Here is a 27616-nt window from a genome sequence, read left to right on the forward strand (position 1 = left end):
ACCTGGATGGAACTGGAGGGTGTTATGCTGAGTGAAATAAGTCAATCAGAGAAAGACATGTATCATATGACCTCACTGATATGAGGAATTCTTAATCTCAGGAACAAACTGAGGGTTGCTGGAGTGGTCGGGGGTGGAAGGGAGGGGGTGGCTGGGTGATAGACATTGGGGAAGATATGTGCTACGGTGAGCGCTGTGAATTGTGCAAGACTGTTGAATCACAGATCTGAAACAAATAACGCAACATATTTTAAGAAAAAAGAAAAAGAAGAAGATAGCAGGAGAGGAAGAATGAAGGGGAGTAAGTCAGAGGGGGAGACGAACCAGGAGAGATGATGGACTCTGAAAAACAAACTGAGGGTTCTAGAGGGGAGGGGGGTAGGGGGATGGGTTAGCCAGGTGATGGGTATTAAAGAGGGCACATTCTGCATGGAGCACTGGGTGTTATGAACAAACAATGAATCATGGAACACTACACCAAAACAAATTATGTAATATATGGTGATTAACATAACAATAAAAAAATTTAAAAAAAAAGAAAACAAGGAGAAATAATGGCTAGCAGATATAACACCATTTTTGTACTGCTTTAGGTCTAAATACAACCATCTTTATCTAATTGGGTTTTATAACCCATTTTCTTGCCACATTAGTCCTTAATTATTCTACAGCCAGGATTTTTACTCCGGTCTTAAAGGACAGACTTAAAGAAAAATCTGTGAGCCCTCTGAAAAATGTTTACAAAACACTGTTGTGTATCTCTTTTCCACTGGGGGGGTCCCCAAGATTCTGATTTGTTGTAGCCAAGCTATTTATTTTGAAAATTCAAACAATGTTAGTGGAAGATGCCATCCCCTCCCCTCTTCCCCCACCTTTGGAAGATTTGTCTAAATGAGGTGCTGAAAATGATTTCATCAATGTCCCAATGTGGACATTTAGGTTAAATGAACACACTTCATACAAAAACATTTTTAGTGTTCTCATTAGCTTTAGGATAAATTCCAAAGGGCGAGATTGCTAGGCTAAAGGATGAGAAAATTAAAATATTTAATACATTTTTTTAGGTTTATTTATTTTTAGTAATCTCTACACCCAAGGTGGCACTGGAACTCAGGACCCTGAGATCAAAAGTCCCACACTGCTCCAACTAAGCCAGCCAGGTGTGCCAAAAATTTTGCCTAATTGTCAGAAAGTTATGAGATTACATTCTCACCAACATTGTGTGAGAAGGCTTATTATCTCACATGTGGATATAACTAACTTGTGTATTATGTTGACTTGTATTTCTTACTTTTACATATCTTCATATTCCACCAGCCACACACAGATCCTGCCAGAAGAGAAATAAAATACTATTACTTCCTTCCTTGGTTATTATGTATACTGTGACTGTGCTTTAAATTCTCTGCAGGAATTTGAGATGGGATTTCATACTGCTGTAACCTCTGAATTAAGGGGACAGGCCTGGGTGGAGGATGGTGACCCATGTGCAAAAACAAGTAAAACCAAACCAAAACAAAACCCCCAAACAGGGCTCCCACTGCGCTTAATTTCTTTCTACCGGGCAAGAGGTTCTAAATTTTAAATAATGTGACTTTTCGGCTGCCAAACGCGCATCTACCAACCAGTTTATCCTACACCCAGCGTCGCGAGTGTGACCAACAACTCTTAAAGCGTGAACTAGAAGGCTGCTCAGCTGAGGGTTGAGGCAGATAAGTTTTTTTTTCCCCTTTTGCAAAAGGAAAAGGCCTGATGCGGGGGAAAAAAGTGGTACTATTATTTTTAAATTTTCCAAGGCTAGGGCGGCCGACTTTTACCTTTAAGTCTTGGGAGACCAAGGTAACAAATGCGGAGGGCACAAACACAGCCGCTCCGCTTCCGGTCTCTAGCAAAGCGGAGAAAGGACGCATGCGTAGTGCACGCTCCTGGGTCGTACACCTCCTATGAAAGCGTTCTGCGCAGGTGCGGATGCAGGTTGCAGCGGCGCCTAGGCCTCAGCTGATGCCGTCGTTCCGCCGCCCTTCCACCCCACCTCCGAATCCGCGGCGCCCCGGCGCTTGTAGGCCTGTAGTTCCAGCCCCAGCGATCGGGACTGCAGACCCCGTGACCCTGTCCTCCGGCCTGTGCGCGCCGGAGCAGCTCGGGACTGCGCAGCGCCCCGCGTGTCGGTGAGCGACCCCGGACGCGCAGCCCCTCGGTTCCTTTTTCGGAGTGGAGCTGAGCGGTGGCGCCCTGGTAAGAGCCGAGAGGGACGGAGAGGTAGAGGAGGAGAGGCCGCAGGGGAGCCGGGCCAGCCCGGGGACCGAGGAGACGCTCAGGGTTGGGCGATGGCGGTGTTGTGGCACCTCATACAGGGCCCAGCCTCCCGTCTAGGGGGCTCCAGGCTTTGGCCCAAGCCCGGAGCATAGGGTTGATTACAGGCCCCCACACCTTCTGTGGCCAGCTGGCCCCTGGTTTTGCTGTTCTTGAGTTTTCTTGCATGGTTGCCTTGATCTTAACCTTTAACCTTTCCAGAGTAGGCTGTGTGCCTACTGAGTTTTGTTTATGTAGCTTATGAAAGATGCGGGCTTCCTTCGTTATCGCAGAAGATAATGACCCGTTTTGAAGTGATGTACTTTTTTTTAAATCTCTCCTTGCTGTCTTAGATCCATGTTGGGTTTTCAGTAAGAGATTGTGATAAAAACATTGAATACAGGGAAGAGAAGGGGGCGTAGCACTTCTTCATAAACAAACGAGTGAGTCTCCAGGAATAAAAGTGGCTAAATATTTCTTCACTGTGAGAAAAATCCAGTAGGGAGGGTGGGATACGAAGTACCTGCCACAAGTCTGGTGCTTGTCATTTAGCCTTGCTGAAACAAACACCTGTCAGAGGCCGACTCATCAAGACAACTGTTAGATACAGACAGAAAACAGGACCAGACTGAGAGCCACTTGATCTTGATCCTGCCTTCTGTGCCTACCCTCACCCCCCACCGAAGCATTCTAGTGGGATGCACTTTACACTCTACACTCCTTGTTAACTGAGATCCCAGAAAGGATGCTTATGTGGCCACACTACTGAGGCCCCCAGCCCCTGTTCAACTGATATTGCTCATAGGGCAGTGTGTGGGGACAGTGATGTTAATTCACCCCTGAACGACCTGTGACTGGCAAATGTTGGTTTGGCTTGGATTTAATGTCATTAGACAAACCAAGAGAAGGTAGTGCATTTGTGGAAGTTACAGAATCATTTGTTTTTAAGTTTTTAAACTCACATGGACAGTGTGTATGTAGATTTTTTAATAGTAAAATTGTGAAAATAAGCATCTTCATCATTCTACACTTTTATATTTGTCTACTAGTTGTATGATTTTTTTTTATTCTGCTGTATACACACTATGTTTGAATGATCCCAACACTTGGATGGCATGCCAGCATTAAAAAGTGAACTTTTCTTCATACTATAGTGTGAGTTGAATTATTGTCAGTTTTCCTTACTCAAATCACTGAGAATTTTTTTTTAATTTTTTGAAGATTTCATTTATTAAAATAAATAGCATGAGCGCACAAGTAGGGGGAGTAGGAGGCTCCCTGCGGAGCAAGGAGCCTGATGTCAGACTTGATCCCAGGACCCTGGGATCATGACCTGAGCCGAAGGCAGGCGCTTAACCAACTGAGCCACGCAGGCGTCCCTCAACGAGAATTTTTAAAAGAAATGCTTATCTCTTTGTATGAATGTCTATAATAATCCATTTTTAGGAACTGATAAAAGATACATGGTCAAATTTAGGAAGAGAAATTTATTTTTAAATTCTGCTTTCCCTCTTTATTAATTTTCCCACAGACTATCAGCAGATTGGATTATGACTTTTAAGTTCCTTTTCATCCTTAAAATTTATGACTCAACTGCAGTACTATTTCATTACCCACCTGCAGAGGTTATTTTGGTATAGGTATGGTATATGTGTAGGTACTACTACTACTTATTCTTACTTGGTTTTAAATTTATATTAAATATAAATTTAAATTTTACCCATGTTATTTTTGATACTATCATACTAGAATTTTTAAATGTTCTAAATTTTACTGCTTTGTATTGGTGAATTATATTAAATCTCTTGGAATATTAATTTCATAATTTTAACTCTGCCAACTGTTGAATGAAAAAAATGTGCAGGGTTTGGTTTTTGAATTGTTTTTGTTGTAAATGTTTAAATGTTAAGGCTAGAAATGTGAGAATGAGAAGGATTGTGGATTTTATTTATCACAGAGGGGCATGAATTTTAACAGGCTGAAACATACTACTTTGAACTTGTAACCAGGGCTTAGGACTCCAAGGGAACCTGGCTCCAGGAGTCAGAAACAGACCAGGGTCAGCCACTCACCACTGACAAAATCCAAACGCGGAGGAGAGGAGTGGTGGCGAAACAAGAAAGGAATTTATTTCAGTGATGCCACCATGGAGAAGACAGGGAGCTGAGGTCTCAGAAAAACTGTTTCCAAAGTGCGGAAAATACTTCTGAGTTTATATAAGGAAAATGTGGGACAAAGGTGGATGGATACACTCAAGTGGGCAGTAAAGGTCAGATCCACCATTGTCTTGGCATCAGTCCTGCTGACCCCTTATTGCTTGAGGGGCTCGTTCTCTTCCCTTCACAGGATGCTTTGCCCTCAGGGTCTTTTGCCTGAGTTAAGAGATAGGCTAGAAAGAATTCAATTAGAAAGTACTGACTGAGGTCTAACTGGAGGTAGTTGAAGTCTTCTTTCAAACTTACCTGGTGATACATATAATAGGTAATCATAATCTGCCTAAACCAACTTTAGCCTTTAGCACTAACTGGTTTAAATATAGAATAAAACAAAAAATATTGTAAGAAAAGTGAAGCCCATTTTATTTTCAGAGAACCCTAAGAAAGTGTAGACTTCTGTCAAATTTTAATGTTTGAAAGTCCATTCTCATCACAAGTCTGATACATAATTTTATAATATTTTGTTAGAAAAACACTTTGGACCCTTGGCTCCCTTGTTTCAGACATTACTTTGATTAAATATAATTCTAATCAAAAAGTAATTTGACTGTTCCTTGAAGTTTGCTCTATATATTAGATTGGTATAAAAATCCTGTAATGTTCTTGAGTATACTTTTTTCCTTAAGTTTACCTAAGACTTTTCTTTTTCTTTAGACATGGGAAAGTCTTTTTCTCATTTGCCTTTGCATTCAAATAAAGAAGATGCTTATGATGGAGTCACATCAACTGAAAACATGAGGAATGGACTGGTTAATAATGAAGTCCATAATGAAGATGGAAGAGGTGGAGACGTCTCTCAGTTTCCCTATGTGGAATTTACAGGAAGAGATAGTGTCACTTGTCCCACTTGTCAAGGAACAGGAAGAATTCCTAGGGGTATGTGTTACACAGTAATTCCAGGCATTCACACAAATAATATAAAACCCATAGATCTAAGCACAACCTTCTGTGTTTTAAAAGTCTTTTAGAATTAAAGTTAAAACTATGTATCAGTTATCTTCAGTTAAAGAGACAAAGAAGTAAATATAAACTTAAAAAAAAATGTTAATGTTCCTAGAGCAGTAATGAAAACCACCAGTCTTCCTCTAGTATTTTCTTTCCCACCTGCAATAGCAGATATGCACAATATCTTGACTGAAATTTTTTAGACCTGTTTGGCATCAATAGAGGTCATAATCACATGTTCGTCATTGGGAACAATTTAAGTAATTTGGTGACCTAATACTTTCAATTCATTATCTAAAGAATAGTAAGAAGCTAGTCATTAGTTAATTCTTAAGAGGAACTACATGAAGACGGATTGTAAATGAAGATGGGCCATAGGGGGAAAAATCAGTTTGTGGCATATCATAGGGAGATTTAGAAGGGAATAATCTTAATGTGCTGTTTGTAGGCTAGACAAACCAGTAGAAGTGGAAACAATAGAAATAATAAAAATACTTTGTGCTATTCTCATTTTCTGCTTGGTTGAAGTTGGTAGATAACCCTGGAGAAACCTTGAGGGAAGGACAAAGTGACAATAGAAGATAAGACCAGTTTATACCAGTTTCTAAGAAATGCCTTGGTTTGGGGAAGTTGATCTATGAGTTGGCCTTTGAATGTGATCGTTTTATCTTTTCAGGGATACGCAGCTATTAGAGAATGAAAGGATTTTTGTAAGTGAAGGGATTAGTGCAGGCTCAGAGGAGGGAAAAAAGGACTATTTTAGCAATCTGGATATGTTTTTGTGATATAGCCAATAGGCTTTTCTTGGGAGTCTAGAAGTGGATTGTGGTTAGTAGGAAATCACAGTGACTCCGAAGGTATTTTTGTCTGAACAGCTGGAAGAATGGAGTAGCACTTTATTAGGATGGAGAAAAGAAGGCTTGACTGTGTATGTCCAGGGAGAAATCAGGAGCTCTATTTTAGAGATATAAGTCTTGGGGTGCATATTTGGCATCTAAGTGGATATGTTTAATAGGTAGTTACAATAAGTGTCTCGAATTGAAGTGCAAGCTCTCAGCTGGAGTCATCAGAATATAGGTGGTATTTAAAGCTGAGTTGGATGAGAGCACCAAGCTTATCAGTGTGAATAGAAAAAAAAAAAACAACACACCCTAGTGTTGAACCCTGGTGCACTGTGACATTCCAAAGTCATTGATATGAGAAAGATTTAGCAAAGACAGTGAAAAAGCAGCTAGAGTAGAAGGAGGAAATTCTAGTCTCTGGTGTCCTGGAAATAAATGTAGAAAGTGTACCAAGTAGGAGAGAGTAAGGACCTGTTAGATGCTACCGACAGATCAGGTAATGTGAGGACTGAGAACTGACCATTGGATTTGGTGATGTACATGGAGACCACTGGAGACCTTTAAAAGAAAGCTTGGCAGGTTGCATAAGCATGTATAGCATGTACAGGGTGGGATCAAGAGAGCATAGTATGAGTGAAGTTATATAGTGAGGAAATAGGTTTTTTGAGGAGTTTTAACTGTATATTTAAGGAAGAAAGAAGGTAGGTGGAGAGGGCTGTGAGGTCAGGAAAGGGATTTTTTTTTTTTTAAGATGGAGTGAATAATATGTATGCTGATGAGAATAATCCATAGAGAAAAAAACAACAGATAATGTAGGAGATGGGGGAATTCTTAGATGTAGGGCACAAGTGCAGGGGGCTGTTCTTAGAGAGGAGAATCTGCAGTTTTATGCTTTGTAATAAGGAAGTAGAGTATATGGACACAGAAACAGGTGGGTGGATGTGGTAGTGGGAGCTTATGGAAATTCTTTTCTGTTTGCCACATCATGAGCTAAGAGTGAGGACAGGGAAGGAGCTATTGGGGATTTGAAGTGAGAGTTGAAGTTATAAAATTGTGATTTTGGAGACTTAGATTGAGTGTGTGAACTAGGGAATATTGTATGATGGTTGACATAATTAAAGGCCACTTGAGTTTAGTGATCTAAACGAGGCCAGTGAGCATAGTTGCATGTTTTTCTGTATCCACATTTAGCTGTATGGATATCAGCGTAGTAGCTAAAAGGTTGCTTTTAAGCAGGATTGTAGTTTAGTCAAATGAATACCACCAACCAAGACAGGATACATGTACATACAGAGAGACATATACATAACATATTGTGGGTGTTGGGAGGTAGTGTAAATGAGGGGAGAGTTGTAGAAGGGGCAGGGAGGAATAATGGAAGCATTATAGGAAGCTTTAAAAGAGAATTTGACTATAGTGCTTTAAGAGTTAATACAAAAAACCAAGTTCTGATAAGATTGACAAATTGGTTTATTAAAGATCTATTTATCCATTAAAGTTATGGGTATAGCCCAACCCAAGAAATAAAGGATTGATTTTAAATTGACTTACTGCAGATAGTGTGTGGCCTGAGTGAGTTGTGGAAGCCTCATTTTGTATGGGCTCTTGAAGCATTAGACTTGTTATGTGTTGATTTTGGTTTTCAAGGAGTATAGTGTAGAGGATTTCAGGACAGAAAGGTAGCAATATTTCTTCTGCTCTTACCCAGATAACCAAGTGAGAATCTAAACAGAAAACATGCAGTTGAAAATAGTCTTGGTAAATTCAGATCCTCTGAAAACTGAGACTTTTTAGATCTTTTTCAGTAAAGAGATTACTCTTTCTCATTGTATTATTTGTATTCATAGCTAGACATCAAGCTATGAAAAATACGTTATTTGTTTTGGAACTCAGCGTCTACTAGGTAATTTTTGGAGATTTTGAGCAATTTACCAGAGGAATGAGATGAGAGCCAGATGGTATTCTGGTCCTTCTAAACGAGACTTTGATAGAAAGCCACGATATTTTAAGTGATTATGTTAATAAAATCCTAAACCTGTTTTTATTTTTAGGGCAAGAAAACCAGCTGGTGGCATTGATTCCATACAGTGATCAGAGATTAAGGCCAAGAAGGACGTAAGTGATGATAAGAAAAATGGCAAATTTTTTTGGTATTTTTTTGCTTTTCAGATTACATATAATTACTCTAGTAAACTCTGTTAAAATGATAAAAGTTATCGGGTTGTTAAATCATGCCATTGATGCTTCGTGTCATTTAAAAAAAGAAAAAGGATTTCTGATTGGGGTAAGGTCCTCAAAGCAGCATAGTACCTGAATCTTCTCAAATCTATTTACTAAAACAGACAAACCTAGAATAGCAGTAGGAAACAGAAGCATTTTCATCAAAAATGGGTGTTAAGGTTCTCCTACTCACCCCAGAATAAAAATGGAGCAAGGATCAAAACATGTTAGCAGCTGTGTGGATTTGTGAAGGGAAACAAAAAGAATTGTTTAAGGTCCTGAGAGCCCTGATACACAAATCAAATGCTCTGCTACCCCAAAAGAAGAGGATCCCACTCAGAGCACTTCCAGCAAATATTTCTGGATAACCTGTCAAAATGGGAGGCTTCTTGGTGTGCTGTACCTTGGAGAGAGCACAGAAAAGGTCACAGAGATCCACTACGGGGCCTTAAGATCAGAAGGAACTAGACCATTGGATCCCTCAAAGACCTTAGGAATACTCACCAGAAACTCTTGTTGTAAAAGGACAGACATCTCCTAAGGAAAAGCCTGCTGGGGATTGAATCCATTTTGTATAGGGAAAGAATAGGGAAAAGGGAAGAAAAGGTTCAAAAACTAGAGAGAGAATCTCACAACTATATAAGTATATATACATATAGGCCATCTTAAAAAAAAAAAAATTTTGTATTACAATAGAAGGTGGAGTTTTGAGCAGTGAAGCTAGGCAGTCCACCCTGGCTTATCCTCATCCCCTAAAATGCAAGCTTCTATTAAAAGTACAAAAACATCTCATTTAAACATGAGCAAGAAAAAAGTATTGCAATGAAGCATCATACAAAGACAGTGAAAAAAAAGTGAACTGAAAATGCTAATAGAAGAATATCAGAAACATGAAAACTGTAACGATATTATAAATGTAAAGAAATTAAAACTGTAGAAGCTATGAAAGAACTGCAGGAGTCAGAAATTGAAAACCTCAGAAATGAGATGACCAAACAACATGAGGACATGAAAAGAGACTATGAACTCCTGAATTAGAAAAAACTAATATCAGAAATGAAGACAAGACTGGAAGAACAAGTGCAAATAGATACCATGGAAAGTATGGCAAAGGAAATAGAAGTTACAAAGGAGGAAATGAAAACACACACAAATTAATGAAAAGTGAGATAAACACAAGCAAAGAAAATTGAACACCTATGTAATTTTGAAGCCCCTGAAGAAAAATCAAAGGAATCAAATGGAACAAATACTAAACATTCAGTTCAAGAACACTTCCCTGAGGTAAAACAGGACAGAAACCTACATATTGAAAAGACATGCCATGATCTTAAAACATTCTACGTATCCTAGTGAAATTACTGGACTTTGAAAGTAAAGAAAAAAAAACAAACAGGAAAACCCTTTGAAAAACCCCAGGCAGAAGGATCAATTAATTTAAAAGGGACAGAAAATCAGATTGGCATGCTTCTTGACCACAGTGCTCCATACAAGTAACCAGTAGAACAGCATATTTAAATATTCATAGAAAGAAAAGGATTTGAAAAAAGTTGATCTGACCCTTTATTATTAAATATGTAGTAGATGGTTATGAATATTCAAGAAATTAGGATGAAATTCTAGGATGAAAAAACTTTAATATTTTATTTATTTATTTGACAGAGAGACAGAAAGAGAGGGAACACAAGCAGGGGGAGTGGGAGAGGGAGTAGCAGGCTTCCCACTGGGCAGGGAGCCCAATGCGGGGCTCGATCCCAGGACCCTGGGATCATGACTTGAACCGAAGGCAGACCCTTAATGACTGAGCCACCCAGGCGCCCCTGAAAAAACTTTTCTACATGTAATTCAGAATCCAGTGAGGACAGAAAAGATTAATTTGACAAGGCCTAGATTAACTTTTACAAGGTGAAAACAAGACCTTAATTGAAGCCAGAATATAAATGGCAAACTGGGAAGTGATGTCTGCACATTATTATCACAGATATTATGAACGACTAGTCCACAAGAAAGAAATACAGATGCCCTTTAAACATGTGAGATGTTCAGTCTTGCTCATAAGAGAAAAACAGATTAAAACAACATTGAAATACCATTTCTTATCTATCAGATTAGCCAGAACTCCAAATTTTGACAGTGAATTTGTTGGCAGTACTATGTGAAATGAGCACACTCATGCCTTGTTAGTGTGAAGTTAGTGAAGGGGTATTTGGCGTTATCTAGAAAAATTACATATACATTTACCCTTTGGCTCAGGAATTCTACTTTGAAAATTTTATTCCAAGGATGATTGTCAAATATAGTAAGTGGCTTTTGTGTAAGTTATTCACTGTGCCAGTGTCTGTAATCGCAAAGGACTAGAAATAATGTAAACGGCCAGTGATAAGGTTCTGGTAGAGTAAGTTACACTACATGTCTACGATGATAAAATGGAACGAGGAAGAACTCTGTATTTTACTACAGTTGATATCCAGAGTACATTTTTATCTGAAAACACACACATGCATACAGAGGAGAGAGACAGTGGATTGATAAACCAAAGACTAATAAAATGATTACTCAGAGTTTGGGAGGGACTTGGAAGAGGGAATAGGTAAGTAACTGAGATGTCTTACAAACAATATTTATATTGTTTGGGCTTTAGAAGTACATTTTTTTAAAATAGAACTTAAAAGATGAAATCAGAAGTAAAAAGAAAAAAAAAACAATTCCTGAAAGTTGAAACAAACTGAAACAAATGATTCTAATGATTCCAACTGTATATCCAGTTGGTGGCATAACCACAGATAAAAGAATCACTTTACATGACTTGAAAATATTTCATTTTGACTGTCAGTGTCTAGTAAGATGTGTTCTAAATGACAAAGACAACTACAACAAAAGTTTAAACTGCACTCAATAGCTGCATTGTTCAGAGTAATATTAGTATGATTTTGAAACTTACATGAAAAGCAGATAAATATATACTCATGCCATTAGGGAATAAGATTCTTAGCATAAAAACAAAGGGATAAAAGTACAAAATCAAATTTTATTTTTTACTTCCAACCAAGATGGAATCATCACAGGGACTAGATTTATTCTTCTGTCTAAAACAACTAAAAAACTGGACAGATAAACAATATTTTTAGGTAGTGGACATCAGGCAGTACAGGACAGTGATATCTGAGAAAAGGAAAACAAATGAGGTAAGCCCTATGATTGTACCACCTTATTGTCCAGGAAAAGATATCAGACCACAGCACAATGGAAAGAACCCAGGCAGAGCTTAGCAGTCCCCCTAAACTAAGGAGATACATGGTACTGAGAATCTAGGAGGCCAAGACCAGAGTTAGTAGGGCAGAGTACCAGAGGGTAGAGAGCTACACTGGGTACTCCTTGAGTATTTAGCTGAGTACTGATCAGTGTATATGTGTGAGGAAAGTACCTGAGGCTGAAGGAAGAACCTTGCCAAACAGAACAGAGGGAACAGTCCTCAGCCCACTTACGGCCAGGGATAGTTTCTACCAATCACTGTGGAAAATCTCATAATCCATAGGGAATTGTGTGGAGAGTACTCAGATTATTTCCCAAGTAACAGAATAAATTAGCCGTAGATTAAAAGCTGCAGTGCGCATGCTTAACAAAACCTAAAAGCAAACCTCGAAAGGTTCAAATTTTTTTTCAAGAAACTCAACTGTATCCCAATACAAAGCTCAAGAATATATGTAGGGATACTAAAATATCCAGCACTCAACATGGTAAAATAATGTCTGATATCCAGTTAAAAATTACCAAGCATGGAGGGACACCTGGGTGGCTCAGATGTTTTAAGTGTCTGCCTTCGGCTCAGGTCACTATCTCCAGGTGCTGGGATCGAGCCCCATGTCGGGCCCCCAGCTCAGCGGGAAGTCTGCTTCTCGCTCCGCCTCTGCCTCTCCATCTGCTTGTGTTCGGTCACTCTCTCTCTCAAATGAATAAAAAAAAAAAATTACCAAGCATGTAAAGAGGATGAAAAATATAGCCTATAATGAGGAGAAAGATCACTTATAGAAACAGACCAATAAATGACATAGATGAAAGCATTAGACAAGGATAGTTAAAATAGTTATCTTAACTCTATCCCATAATTTCAAGAAGGTAGAGCTTAAGGATAGACCTGGAAGATATTTTAAAAAGATCCAAGTAGCATGTTTAGAGATGAAAACTAAACATCTCAGATGAAAACTACATGGGATGAGATTAACAGCAGATTAGACACTTCAGAAGAAAAGAGGAATTAATTTGAAGACATAGCCATAGTAAGTATCCAAAATGAAATACGAAGAGAAAAAAGATTGAAAAAAAAATGAACAGGCCATCAGTAATATGGGGACAAATTCAGGTGGCCTCTAAATACGTAATTGAAGGCCCTGAAAAAGGTGGGGGGCGGGAACAAAATAAATTTTCCATATTTTACAAAATACTATGGAAGGCACCTAGGTGTTCAGTCACTGTTAGGGCCTGGGGATACAGCTTTAACAAAGGTATCTTTGGTAAAAGGGAATTACGATTTTGTAGAGGAGACAGACAAGCAAGTGATTACAATATCTCTCTCTTACCTGTTAGAGGTATTTTCCAGAGTGCTATGAGAGCAGAGTAGTATCTATCGGAATTATTTTATGGAATTAAGGAAGGTTCCAAAGAAGATGAAACATTAGCTGAATCTTAGAAAAGTAGAAAACAGAAAGTGGAAGTGGGCAGTTCAGACAGGGAATAGCATGTGCAAGGACATGCTGGCAGTCAGTGTATGCCTCAGATGCACAGTGCTGTTGGAAGGGGTAGAGATGAAGCTTGAGAAAATATTAAGGTCCAGATCTTGACACCGTTAATAAGCAAAGATATCTGAAAACTATAGGAAGCCCTTTAAGAATTTTTGGGACTTTCAGATATGCAATGAAAAAACAATAAAGTTTTAGTAAAATTACAATATTTTATAAACAACTGATTATTTGTAGATTGGGGGAGTTGTGATGAGGTAGTTAGGAAATTATATTTACTGATTGTTTTTGTCTACAAGCTTTAGTTGTATCATTCAGTCCTCAAAACCTGCAGATTTTAAAGTGGAGGAAAAAAAGTAAATTGCCTAAAAGTGTTGTAAGCAGGAAATGGCAGAAGTAGAAATGTAATTTAACTCCAAATAAGCCACATAACCTTTATAAGTAGTGTAGCTCCTGGAATTTGGTTACTGTCCCTAGAATCATAAGAAGAATTATTATTGGTGAATTTTGTAGTAGAGATCTATATTCTTCAGTGAACTAGCCAATTTTTCAATTGATAGGAAATACTGTGTGAAAAATTATTATTCATTTATAAAATGAATCTTATATATCATAAGATTCGATATAATTGTTAATGGCCGTAATCTTGGGGTACAGAGTAAATTTAGAACATTGATCATATATTAACAACTGGAGCTGATTTATAGTCCCTAAGCCCTACATAAATAACGGTGGGCTCACCTGGCTGTTAAGTAATTAAAATAAAAACACTAAAATAATAAAATCAACAAAATTCAGATTTTTTTAATCTGATTTTTGAACTCTTTTTTTTTTTAATACCTTTTTAGGTGTTTTGGTATATGGTAGATATATAAACATGTGCTTAAACTATATAGTATGTAATCCGGTAGTGATCACCACCCTACTCAGGTTGGGAAGAAATCTAGTGAGTGAGTGGTACTTCTCTTTGTTCACTCAAGACAACAGTATGGGCCTAGTAGTAGTGATGTAGTGAATCTTTGTTTTATTTTGTTTTTTAATAAACTGTTTTGTTCTCATTTCTTAGACAATATACTCAAACATGTATGAAACATTTTCAAGAGTCACTTGAAAATAGCGCTGTGGGGCATGCAAAGCTTATATCTATTAAGGAATTTGGGAGTTGGTGGGGAAGAGAGAATGGAAGAAAGGATAAAATGAGAATTTTTTGAATGACTAGAGCATAAGGAAAAGATAAGTGACATGCAAGACCTAGAAAGAAAGAAACAGAGGTGCTGTGGGCTTTAAGTTGAGAGTTATTTGTTGGAAAAACCAGGAAAATTGTATTTTGAAACCCTAATTTTGAGGGTAAACTTGAAGATAGAGGCAATTTTTATCTCTGGAGATTGGAAATAAAGAGCAAGAGATAGAAGAGATATATTTCAAGGGGAGTTAGAAGAGTAGCAAAGGCGTGGAAAGTTGTTTTTTCTTGTCTTATATCTGCATACTACCCCTTTCCTGATTTCAAAGAAACAGTTTAACAACATCATCAAAGCGGAGTTGATTAATGTAAACACTGTTTTAAAAACTGAGTACATAAGTACTTTGGGATGAGAGATTTAGTCTTGGTGTGGCTTGATGAGCCATGTGGTTATGTCATTATGTTTTTAAGGGCTTCACAGGTTCTGATGAGCAGTCACTTTAGGGAATTATAAAATGGCAAAACCCACATGTGAAAATTCTGCTTTAGTGAATTCAGAAGGGAGAGAAGGGAGTCTTGAAATCCAGTTTTTATAAAGTTCCCCAGCTTAGTTAATTCTAGTGCACAGCTTGGTTTAAGAAACACTGTAGTAAATGTTCTGCAATAACCCTGAAGTCCCAGACTCCAAAAAGATACATACAGCTTTTAAGGAGAACATTTTAACACCTAATAGACCAGACCCAACCCTACTAAATACTTTTATAATGTAAAAGGTTGGTAAAATTATACATCTTTTCCTGCTAGCGTATTGGGGAAAAATTCAAGTTGAAAATATCTTCTCAGTGTTTCATTATGTAATTTTTGATGCACATGTATTTCAATACTCCATTTTTCTTTTCAGAAAGCTGTATGTGATGGCTTCTGTGTTTGTCTGTCTGCTCCTTTCTGGATTGGCTGTGTTTTTCCTTTTCCCTCGCTCTATTGACGTGAAATACATTGGCGTAAAATCCGCATACGTCAGTTATGATGTTCAAAAGCGTACAGTATATTTAAATATCACGGTAAGTACAAATTTACATTAAAAATATTTGACTACATTCCTTTATGATACTAAGTACACCTTTGTCCCTCTGAGAGAATATTAAATGTGGCCCTGGTCAGTTTGCTTTCTGTATGTCTGCTATTGATCTTCTCTATCGTTTTCTGGTTCTGCTGATAATGGCAATAATAAGTACTGGCATAAAAAAAAAACACGTTTACAATCTGTTTACTTTCAACATTTGACTCCAACTAATTCCTAGCAAAGTGCAAAAATAGTTGATTCTATAAATGTGATAGATATACCATTTTCTTTTCCTTGTATTTGGTGAAATAAATTTTTGGCCATTTTAACAGACTTCCTTTATGGTGTTTAAAGTACAAGTGACTGTTTGATTTCTCTTATAAATTAGTATGTGGGAAAATATCTGCAGTGTTTTCCTGGACAGTCTTTTTTAAAAGTATTCTACAGCCTTCCCACTCCTGAAAACAACAGACAAACCCTCAGAGAAGGTCTGCCTGTTTACATGTTAACATTTGTTTGAAAAGAAGCATGGTTTGCAAACCACTGAATTATCAAAAAGGAAAATGTGTATTGGTCATGCTATTAGCAATTATGTATGGTTTCAGGCCTCAGGGTGCATCTGTGTGGCAATGGTTTGTTTGGAAGAGTGATACTGGACTTTAGTTGGTTTTCCTTGCGGGGGTGGTTCATATGCTTGAGGTGGAAATACAGATAGCTAGTTGTAGTTGAGGGGAGAGGCTTGGAGGGACAGGAGGGTAGGGAAATGGCATGTTAAAGTGGAATTACTCACTAATTACAGGAAAAAAGGAACTCCCATGGGTCCATTTATTCTCATTGCTTACCACCAAAAGTTGTTAATCTAAGGGCTTTAAAAAAAAAAAAAACTACAGAAAAAATGTGCATAAAACAACACAATGCTAATTGTAAATCAATTTCATATGACTGGAGAATTATTGAGTATTTTCTCACTTTAACAGCCATCTGGAATAAGGAATGTATTTTTCTTTTTGAATAGTGTTTAAAACAGTGGCCAGATTTTTTTCTGGCCAATCTCCAAAACTTGTTTTAGTATCAAATATTATAAATGTATAATAAAAAATAAAAGTCATGTGATGTTCCCTTTTAAATATCAGTTTATTTAAATGTAAATATCATGTTTTATTTTCAGTAATTACTCAGGAATTCCCACTTTTTGGGATACTAACACTTAACTGAGAAAGACTGAACAATAAATAAGAAACAGCATTATTATATAAGATAAACATGTTTATTAAGTTTGACTGGATAATTGTGAGATAAGAGGTTGAGCTTTCCTTGGGTTCTCTATCAGTATTTTGAAAAATGGAATTATAAGATATTTCTTTTGTTTCTTAAATTGAGTAATATGCATTAGTACTATTTACTCTTTTAGTAACATTTGTCTTTGTCTTTCTGCTTCTGAATATATTAAATTATCATTATACATTTGAAAAATACTGTGAAGTATATTTTTACTTCTACCTGGGACCTATAACGTATACATATATTTGCTGATAATGCATATATACATTTGTATACACACACATTGATAAATGTAGTAAAATATTTTCATAGGTACATAAGGGATACACGTGTGTAAGTGTATACACATGTACATTTTACCTTAAGTGAGATCTCATTACATTTTCCCATATTAAGTGCCCTCATGTAGTCTTGTATATGGCTGTATTACGATTTACTCAACCATTTCTTAATAGATGTTTAATTTTACTATTACAAGTATTCAGAAAACATCTTTACTTATATTTTGTTTCCATTTCAGGTTATTTCTATAGGATAGATTCCTAAACAGAAATTTGCTAACTAAAGATCACACATCATTTAAAGCCTTTGATAAAAAAATCATCATTACTTAAAAGCTTATGATTGTGGGCTCTTGACTTACAAATTAAGTGGATTCTCACTGCTCTCAGCAACAAAATGTCTGTGATAGTACTAAAATTTCTGTCTTATTTTTCTTGTCTGTCTTAATGTTAATCTTTGTTATCTTTCTAATCCTTGGTACATCTTTTTCTAATTCTTACAAGTATGTTTTCATCCAGTTTTGCATCATCGATCTCTTTAATACTCTGATGAAAGCTATGGGCACTTCAGAGAAAGACACATACCAATGTTATTTTGCATGTACAAAAGATTCCAAGATTCTTCTGAATCCCATTCTTTGGCCTGTATTGGAAGGTCCATTGACATCAAATTAACAATCCCTTTCCTATAGTATCTAGAAATTAAATTGACATGGGTATTAAGAGCTAAGTAGATGAAAATTTTTATGTATTTAGATAAAGGCTATTTTTACTACATTATGGAATTTTAAAAATTCTCTAACTATAAATTAATGCATAAATGTGAACATAAAATCACTGATTGCTGACATTTTTTTTATCCTTTTTTACTGAGACTGTTTTCTCTCTTCTTTCCATTTACCCTATAGTTGCATTTTTCCATCTTTCTTCATATTCATATTAATTTATAAGTTCCCATGTTTAGCTTTTCTTAATATTTATTTTCAAAAGAATACTATTTTGTACATATTTAATGCATCTTGGTTTTCTCACTTGTTAATACCTTGTAGAAATCTCCTAATTTTCTGGCTTAGAGTTAATCTGTTCTTTTTAAAGGGCTGCATAATATTCCATGTAATGATTTAATACTGTTCAGTCATTATTTTTGTAGATGGGCATTTGCTTTATTTTCAGTCTTTTTTTTTGTTTTTGCCACTACTGTCATTAGCATCCCAATGTTATTTCTTTAGAATAAAATGCTCAAGTAGGATTGCTAGGTCACAGGAGATATACATTATTTTTATATTAATGGATATTGCTAGAACCCTATCAGAATGGCTGGAAGGCTTCACATGTTTTCCAGGAATGTAAAAATAGACCCTTTTGCTCATATTCCTGCCAGGAATAGAATTTGTTGCTTTCTATAAGTTTTACTAGTTTAATGAATATAAAGCAATATTCCTTTTGTACTAAAATCAACTTTTCCCCAACTACAAATGAACTTGAGAATTTTTGAGTGTTTCTTGGTTATATATATATATTTTTTTTAAGACTTTATCTTTTTCTTCTCAATTTGTAAGGACTCTTTGTATAGATGGTAACCATTGCAGTCTGCCTTACGAGTATTTTAAGATTTATCATTTAGTTCCTATTGATTTTGTTTCATGGTGACTGCTTCACATGTTTTATGCATTATCTGTTGTTTCTTGATTTAACATTTTTTTCTTCATGGGCCGTTTTCTAAAATAATATGAGATAATCATGAATTGGAATTACAGAAGTTGCCCCAGCTATTAAGTATAGAAACGATGTAGCTCCATTTCTTTCCAACAGACTTGAATCTATCCCTTTCTTCTCCACAGTGACCCAGTGGAAATCACTACTTACACATAAGTTAAAATAACCAATTTCTTTGGTTATCTTTGTATTTAATAGAATGGGAAGTAGCTTACTTCACAGACATCTATAAACATTTTGCAAAAATTTAGATGAAATTTAAAAATTATTTTTATAGAACTTTTACTAAGACCACAAATACATTTTCTAACATTGATATTTCTATATTCCTATAATGTACATTTTCTGGGCCTATTTTTTTTAATTCTGTGTTTATTATCAGCATATTATATACATAGTACTCCTCATAAAGCCAAATAATCAGTTCATTTAATGTCCTATGTTACTTTTGGCAATTCTTTTCTTCCTCCTAATAACTGAATCATGGCCACAGCTGAAGTCTTTTTTTTGAAGTCATTTTTTAAAATTAATTTTGAATACATATTTGTTATGCTTATACATTTTCTGTCTTCTTTCTTTTGCAGAACACACTAAATATAACAAACAATAACTATTATTCTGTTGAAGTTGAAAACATCACTGCACAAGTTCAGTTTTCAAAAACAGTTATCGGAAAGGCACGCTTAAACAACATAACCAATATTGGCCCCCTGGATATGAAACAAGTAAGCTTCCATCATGAAATACTTTGGAGGAGTTCATGAGTCTTGACTTTGTCTACTGTATTAACTTGAGGGAGGGGGAGGATTTCCTCAGAAACTTGACCTTGACATGTGTCCCTTCCATGTATAAGAGAAAGTCTTAGAATCAACCTTGCAAAGGGAAAGATTTCTAAACTCTGAAATTGTGAAAGGTGTCTGAAATATTTGATGCTTTGATCGTTTTTCCAGTTGGCTTATTTTCATTTTTGCCTTTCAGATTGATTATACAGTACCTACTATCATAGCAGAGGAAATGAGTTATATGTAGTAAGTTTTGATTTTTAATAATTTTTCTCATTAAATTATAAAGTATGAAGAATAAAGCATATGGGTATCTTTTGAAATACCTGCAATCTTAGCAGTCAAGAAACCACATTTGGAATACTTGTGGCCTCTCTCTGATCTTCTCTTTCTCTTCTCCCCTGTCAACATACATCGTACTTATGTACATTATGTGTACCTATATACTTAATATTTGCTTTTTACTTATTTTTCAGAATAAAGATCAGATATACCATGTCACCTTTTATTTACTATGAGAATCATATTCTCATACATTTTAGTATGTGTTGACTTTTTAGTATAGGAAAACTAAAAGTGCTAGTAATTTATAATACTCTCTTATTGGTTTGAAGTTCTGAAGCTTTTCAGTTGGGTCTGATTATTGACTCTCGTTAAGTTAAAAAAAAGATACATTTTTATCATCATTTGATATCAGGCTAACAGAATTTCTGAGTAACTAACAGACTTTACTAAAATTTCAAAAGGTGAATAAAAAGTAATAATTTGTAGCCTATGTTAAACAACTTTACAACTGCTGTAGTAGGAAAGCACGTCTAGAATATCCTTACTTATATCTTCTTTTTTAGATTTATTTATTTATTTTAGAAAGAGAGACAGCGCATGCACAAGCTGGGGTGGGGGAAGAGGGAGAGGGAGACAAGCAGACTGCCCCCTGACCAGGGAGCCTGACTCTGGGCTCCATCCCAGGACCCTGAGATAATGACCTGAGCCAAAATCAAATAGGATGCTTAACCAGCTGAGCCACCTAGGTGCCCCACTTTATATCTTTATAGAATCTCTATTAGCTGTAACATGGGAAGAATCATAATTAAATTATTTTAAATTTGTAATATCATAGCTTGCATTTATTCACATTGTTTTTTCTTTTTAACAGTGATTTCTGTACACTGATATCCATCAAAGTGCATAACATAGTACTCATGATGCAGTAAGTATCAATCTTTTTTGAGATATTTCTTTGTTAAACTTTAGATTAGAACATTGGCTTAGAGCATACACAGCACCTTTACAAATACCAGTTCAGTTGGTTTTAAGCCCTATAAAAGTGCTATGAGTTAAGTAAATACCATTCCACTTTATGAATGAGGAAATGGGGAGCTCAGAGAAGCAGTGAAGGATGGCTACTCAGCGGTGAAATCTGGATCTTACAAGAATGCTGGAAAGTGGAAGGGGTTGGACTAGAGAGGAGAACAGAGCTCTCCTGAACAGAGCTCAGCATCCACTTTACAAAAGCAACATGAGATGTAAATCTCACTTTACACTTTACAAAACTTTTTATATTTAACTGTTCAATGTTTCTCCCCATTTGAGTTTTAATGTTGTCGTTGTTTTCTTTTTTAGAGTTACTGTGACAACAACATACTTTGGGCACTCTGAACAGATATCCCAGGAGAGGTACCAATATGTTGATTGTGGAAGGAACACAACTTACCAGTTGGGGCAATCTGAGTATCTAAATGTACTTCAGCCACAACAGTAAAAACTAAAACAGATGCCACTGGAAAAGAAGAAATCCCTATTAAAATTTTCCTGAACTCTGAAGGATGAGGTACTTACTTCCTGATAGGAGATCTTAAATTGAACAACCTAAAGTTTACACTTCATTTTAGGGGTACAGTTAAAAGTATGTGGACTTGTACATTATTGCAACATTCTACTCTGTGTTCATGATATCTGTACCAGGATCTTTTACTTGAATCTAAATTTGCCGATTGATTTTCTTCTCCCCCTCTCCCCAGAGGGGGACATTGAGACTTCCCATGTTGGACAGTAAATAATTATTTACAATTCAAGCTTCAGTCACTACTGGAAACATAATTTTGATGATGAACAGAATTTGAGAAACTTTATTTCTGAATGTTTTTATAGAATATTACTGAGAGCCTATTATTCATGACTTTTAAAAAATAACCTTTTTTTCTGTTTTATAAATTGCCATTGCTACATAGTAGTATTTCAAGATATTTTAGCTTTTAGCTAAAACATTTGTAGTTTTTCATTTGTTGAAATTCTACTCATTTGCATGTTTTTGTCGATCTTATTTCAAGCTAATGCTTGCATAACACTAGAAACCAAAATAATCTTTGCAAAATTCTGCACCTAAAATTTTTTAAAGCCCCGTTTCACATGTCTTTCCATATGAGTAAGTTTTGTGAAATTTTTGTGTGGTCTTCAAACATAGTTAATGTACAATACTGTAAATAAACTGTGCATGGCTTTTATACAGCTTTAATAAATGTCATAAAGTACAGATTCAAAATGAAGTAAGTTGCTCATAAAAATAAAATGGGAAAATGAAATTCAGAAACTTATAGAATATGAATATGGTTCCAGTTACATATGGGATTAGGCATAAAGTAGTTTTGAAATAAAGTATTTTGATGCTCCACTTTTTTTTAATGTTGCTTTTCAAATTAACAAGTTTTGGACACACTTTTCATAACTCCTAGGTACCCGAGTCACTCCCGTCATCCATTTTATGCCTGTTTTAAGGAGGAAATCACGTCTTTGGTAGAAGTTATCCAAGAAATCTTGTCATTAAATAATGGTGGCTATATCAAAATAAAACCTATATTATCCTTTTTAAAAATTTAGTCACTTTGCACATCACATGGATACCATGCCTGTAACAGTTATATTTCAAAATTTTCCATTTTTTTGTTTGGATTTTATTTAAAATTGTTTCCAAGTGTAAATTATTGACTTTTTTCACTTTGCTTTATTTTTGTTTTATATTTTCAATACCATATATTTTCCATTCGGGCTTCTTGCCTTTTCACTTGACAAATTCTGATTACCTTGTAAATAAATTCCACTGAGGGTGGGGGCCGACTGTGATACCAAATAAATAAATAAATAAATAATAAGTGGCTTAAGATTAATTTCTTTCTGTTCCCTCGAGACAGAAGTCAGGTTCCACCTCCCCCAAAGTGCCTAATTTAGGTCTGAAACATACTATTTATCAGTTGGACTCTCAGCTGTAACACACAAGCTTTGTTTAACTATTTGGAGCAAATGAAGCCTCTCTTCTGCCTTGAAACACTCAGGTGCCCCCTTAGCTTTCATATCATTTTCTCCACGTTTTCCTGAGTGAACAGTTTAAATGGGTGGAATGCACAAACTTTTTTTAACTGCTTGTCTTACCTCAATCCATTGCTAACTGATCCATCTTTGCTATTAAAGTCACCCCATCACATCTGTACAGACTCACTAGTCAAACCCAGTCTTAATGTGTTTTTTGATTACTCCCATTTTCCTTGAAACGGCATACTTCCCTCATATATTGATTCTATTTGTTATTTTTCAAATCATTCTCATTTTCCCTCATTCTCTGTCTTTTGACATCTTTTAATGAGTATTATCTGGATCCTCTTTTGCCTCAAAATTTCTAATCCTGTGACTTTAACAGTCATTTATTTTAGGCTTCCGAGTCTTTCTGTACACCTGACTGGTCACCTGTCTACCTGGAAATAAGAGTATTTCAGTGACTTTGTGTAAAATCATAAGATATTTGAAAAATTTTTATCATTCTGTTGTGTTCTCTCCTTGCCCTCATGTCCCATTTACTTCAAAATCACCATTTTTTCAAACTCATCCTTCAGATAATGCCTCCTCAGAAATCAATCCTGATTTATTTTTCTGTTCTGTATCTTTTAACCTTGGAAAAGTATGTAGTGTAAATTAAATGGATTTTTCTGTTGATTTGTGGTTCTGGTATCCTTTTAGAGTGCATGCATAGAGTCTGCTGAAGAGACAAAGTGAGGGAACATTTGCTTTTAGTGACTTAGTTTTCTATATTTTTTCTTCATGTTTTAAACTAAAAACTCTTTATTTTACCTACTTTCCATGAAATAAAGGTAGAAAAACCTAGAATTTAAAATACATGAAAACCAATAGTAGAGGAGAAAAGGATCACCTGTGACTGCTTTCAGAAACAAACATTGAAGTAACTTGCCAGAATAAGCCTGGAACAGAGCAGGCTGTAAATTAATAAAATTACCAAAACACATTCAGGTGAAACAGAATTATAGCTGTTAAACACACACACACAGGGAAGAATGAAGAAGCATTGCCCAGGGAATTTTTTCTTATATAGTGATAGGGTAGATCTCGATACATTTTTTAAAACTGCTCTCAGATCTTCTTCAAAGGATACGGTAAAGATGTTATATTTTTTTCTGAAACTCTCAAGAATCATTTTCCCTTAAATTACCCTTGTAATAGACTGGTCATTGTAAGCAGATCCATACTGTATCACAGATGTCTGTTGATGTTCTGTGTATCAGACACTGTGCTCTTCTCTGGAGCTCTTTCATATATTTTAGAAGAGGAAGGAGAGGCATGGAGAAGTGAAGGGACTTGGGGAAGATCACATACTTAGTAAATAGTTTTATTGGGGCCAGATCTCGTTTTTCGGTTTGTGTATGTGCTCTGTCATTTAAAAAATAAATAAGTAAATAAAATAGAGTCCATTAGGAAGCCCTGTCGACTCAGGTTAGTATGATTAAAACTCAGAGAAAACACTCAGTTAATAGTGACAATCAAAATAATACAGATGGACTAAGATGTGGGTACCTTTAACTTGGTACCTGAAATATTCCTAATGAAAAATGAGCACTTGTACAATATTTTGGTATAGCATAATCGATAGCTGATTTCTTCTATTAAAATTTATACTCTTTGATTGTTCCAATAAAGGTATGGCTGATAGGTTGTCAAAGGAGGCTGTTTATAAATAGAGATTAATGTATTTGAGATTTGAAATAAGAACAGTGTGAAAATATTAGATACCAGCTAAATTGCTTGAAATTGCTAAATAACCATCTTTACTATAGTACATAACATGTAAATGACTGTGGTTTTATTTGTGAGCAGTTTTTCTGTGTTTTTGTTTCGGCCAGTGAGATCATTATTTTCTGTAAGAGTTCATGACAAAATAAAATTTAGATCTTCTGAATTGTAGTTTGGAATTGATCTATCCAGTACAGTGTTAACATGGAGGGAAAGTGATTGCCAAAACACAATGAAAGTATCATTATTGCAATATAATTCTGGGGGTGTTTTGTTGCAGGGCATGTCCCCACCTGTCTTCTATTACCAATTTTTAAAAAATTCTTAAATAATTCTTTATAATGATTCTATTTAAGGAAATAGTTTGTTAGGTGCTTGACCCCAAAGTAAGTCACTGTTAGTATAACTAATATTTGTTAATGTGTCAGATACTGTAGTAATCTCTTACGTGCATTATCTGATTATTATTCAGAAGAGCCCTCTAAAGTAGATACTGACAATGCCCCCCATTTTTTTATCTGAGGAGGTCCAGTTCTAGAGAAGAAATATGCATAAGCTTTGGAAGGGGCAGATTTGAGATTCAAAACATGTCTGATTGACTCAAACATCATTGCTCTTACAATTAGCGTATTTTCTTTCCAGCGTTTGAAAATGTTTTGTTTGTAAAATTTTATTAGTTGTTGCACTTGATATATAATATTTTGAGGCTTTTGATAGTATTTTCAAAAATACTATTAGGATACTTTATTTTGTAGATCTTTGGTATGATAAAAATGGTTTACCAATGAATTTTAAAGTTTTTAAAATTCATACTTAATCTGTTATACAGTATTTTTCTTTTTAAAAGATACAAAATTTTAAATTTACAAATACACATCAGACTTCTTTGGTAAGCATTGTGAATTGAATTTCAGGGTATTAGGTTGCAAACCACGGTTACTTACCATAGTGTCATGATTTTTAGGTCATAATACTGGAAGCAGTAACTACTTGGCTCAAATACATCTAAGAATAATTTTTATTTCTCTTTTTTGTAAAATCAGATTTTAAATGAGATGTTTATCTGAGACTTAAGGAAAATATATGCTTAAGATGGGGTTAAAAGACTGTTAAACATTATTTCTTTAAAAAATTTATTTTTACATGAAAACAATATATTTGTGATGTGCTTCGATCAAAAATTTTACTTCTATATCCCAGATCTACTTACTTAAAAGTAAAAATTTTCACTTAGCTGAAATTTCTGATTAGAACTAATATTTGTGTATTTTTGTGCTTAGTGAGAATGTAAATTTCACAGTGGGTTTTTGAAATTTATCCTTACTTTGGATAAAAGCCAGTGATATATTTATAAAATTACTATAGGGATGAAAATGGTAATTTCCATTTTTTAAAAAAAACTAGTGTGATTATGTTTGTAGTTCTTTTTACACATGTTTAGCACAGGCTCTAAATTAAAAATATATTGACCCTAAAAATACTCCACGAATTAATTTAACAAATACTTGGCAAGTTTTTCATAGCAAATAGCTCTTCTAGAAGGAAATTGTTGCCTTCTGTTTAATTACATTAATTGAAATGTGTTTAAGAGAAATGTTTTCAGCATATTTTGTATACTAAAAAACAAAAAGGATTAGTATTGGGCCAATGGCCAAGAGGTAATATTACTACCATGTAGATTATTACTGTTCAAATGATCCCACTTCCCCCAGAATTTTAGGAACTAGAAGTCTGGGAGATACTGTGTCAGCTGTGGTCAGGTGATTCTCAGTGCTGTAAGTACTGATCATCATTTAATTATTGTGTGAGATGGAACAAATGCAAAGTTGCAAAAGATGCATAATTTCATTATGTAATGGTTTGTTTTAGGTGTAAAACATCAGCAGGCTATTCCTTGTGTTTTGTTGTATATTTTCTTGTAGAACTAAAGTAAGATTTTGGAAAAGGATTTAAAATGCATACTTGATCTGATCGGTCACATATTTGAATGATGGCATTGATGGGTAGAGTCCAATCCATGATTTTAATTGTGGAATAAAGAATAATACAGAATGAAAGACCATGTTTGGGCACTTACTCTTTGCTAATCATGTGTTAGCCTCCATCATAACACACTAAATTTCCAAGTTGAGCAGTTCTGTAATTGTAATTATTGTTGCTGTTCATGTAACAAAACATGCTTATATTAGTAAAAGGAATAGAAATGCCCCCAAATGCTATTTTTTTAATTACTTGTAACTGTTGCTCTTGTAATTGTGTATGACAAAATAAAATTTGTAAACATTTTAGCATGAAAAATAAAATTTGTATCAGTCAAGTATCTTGGTCTTACTTTCAGAATTCTCTAGACATAAACAAATCAGTGTAGATTTTGAAAGTTCTTTAGCCTAAAGCTCTCAAGTCCTTTCAGTTCTTACCTGAATTCCACTTTTGCATCATCTTTAATTTTTCTTTCATCCACTTAGCTTTCATTCTGTTGTCAAATTCTATGTTCTACCTCCATAATATCTCTGGAATCTGTACTTGAAATCTCTATTGCTGTTACTCCCTAATTATTTTGCTGAAAAAAGCCCAGTTCCTTACTGTTGGTGTTGAGAACCTTTCATTGTTTGTCCACATCTAAATTCATTTTCTTTTTTCCTATCGTTGCCCCTCACCTGTGTCCCAGCCAAATTGAGATGTTTGCCATTCCTTGACAATAGTTCCTTCCATTATCCGTGCTTTTGCTCATTGTGTTCCCCTTTTCTGTGAAAATTATTTGACCATTTCTTTAATCCTCAATCTTATCTCTTCTTCGGTGTTCAGCCCAAGTGCCCCACACGACTTTCCCTCTCTTCCTGCATATTCACTCAAACATTTGGTGGCTTCTTTTCCGAATGTGTCAAAATTGTTAAAAGAATTGTCCAATCACAAAGATTTTGGTTTTGTTTTCGAACTGAACTTAAAACTTGTTTTAAACTTTTGTTTTAATCAATATTTACTCAAACAT

The 27616-nt window shown here is 35.4% G+C and overlaps 1 protein-coding gene across 1 annotated transcript; it reads left to right on the forward strand.

Moving 5' to 3' along the window:
• The first annotated feature begins 1941 nt into the window (after positions 1-1941).
• TMEM106B (transmembrane protein 106B) lies at positions 1942-26944 on the forward strand. Its single transcript, XM_027573554.2, has 8 exons — positions 1942-2235; positions 5163-5384; positions 8347-8410; positions 15333-15492; positions 19357-19497; positions 19751-19800; positions 20711-20764; positions 21178-26944. Exons 2-8 carry the CDS (start codon positions 5165-5167, stop codon positions 21314-21316), a joined length of 828 nt encoding a protein of 275 aa, XP_027429355.1. The 5' UTR covers positions 1942-2235; positions 5163-5164; the 3' UTR covers positions 21317-26944.
• The last annotated feature ends 672 nt before the right edge of the window (positions 26945-27616 follow it).

Source organism: Zalophus californianus, chromosome 12 (assembly GCF_009762305.2).
Source record: "Zalophus californianus isolate mZalCal1 chromosome 12, mZalCal1.pri.v2, whole genome shotgun sequence".
Taxonomy (NCBI): Eukaryota; Metazoa; Chordata; class Mammalia; order Carnivora; family Otariidae; genus Zalophus; species Zalophus californianus.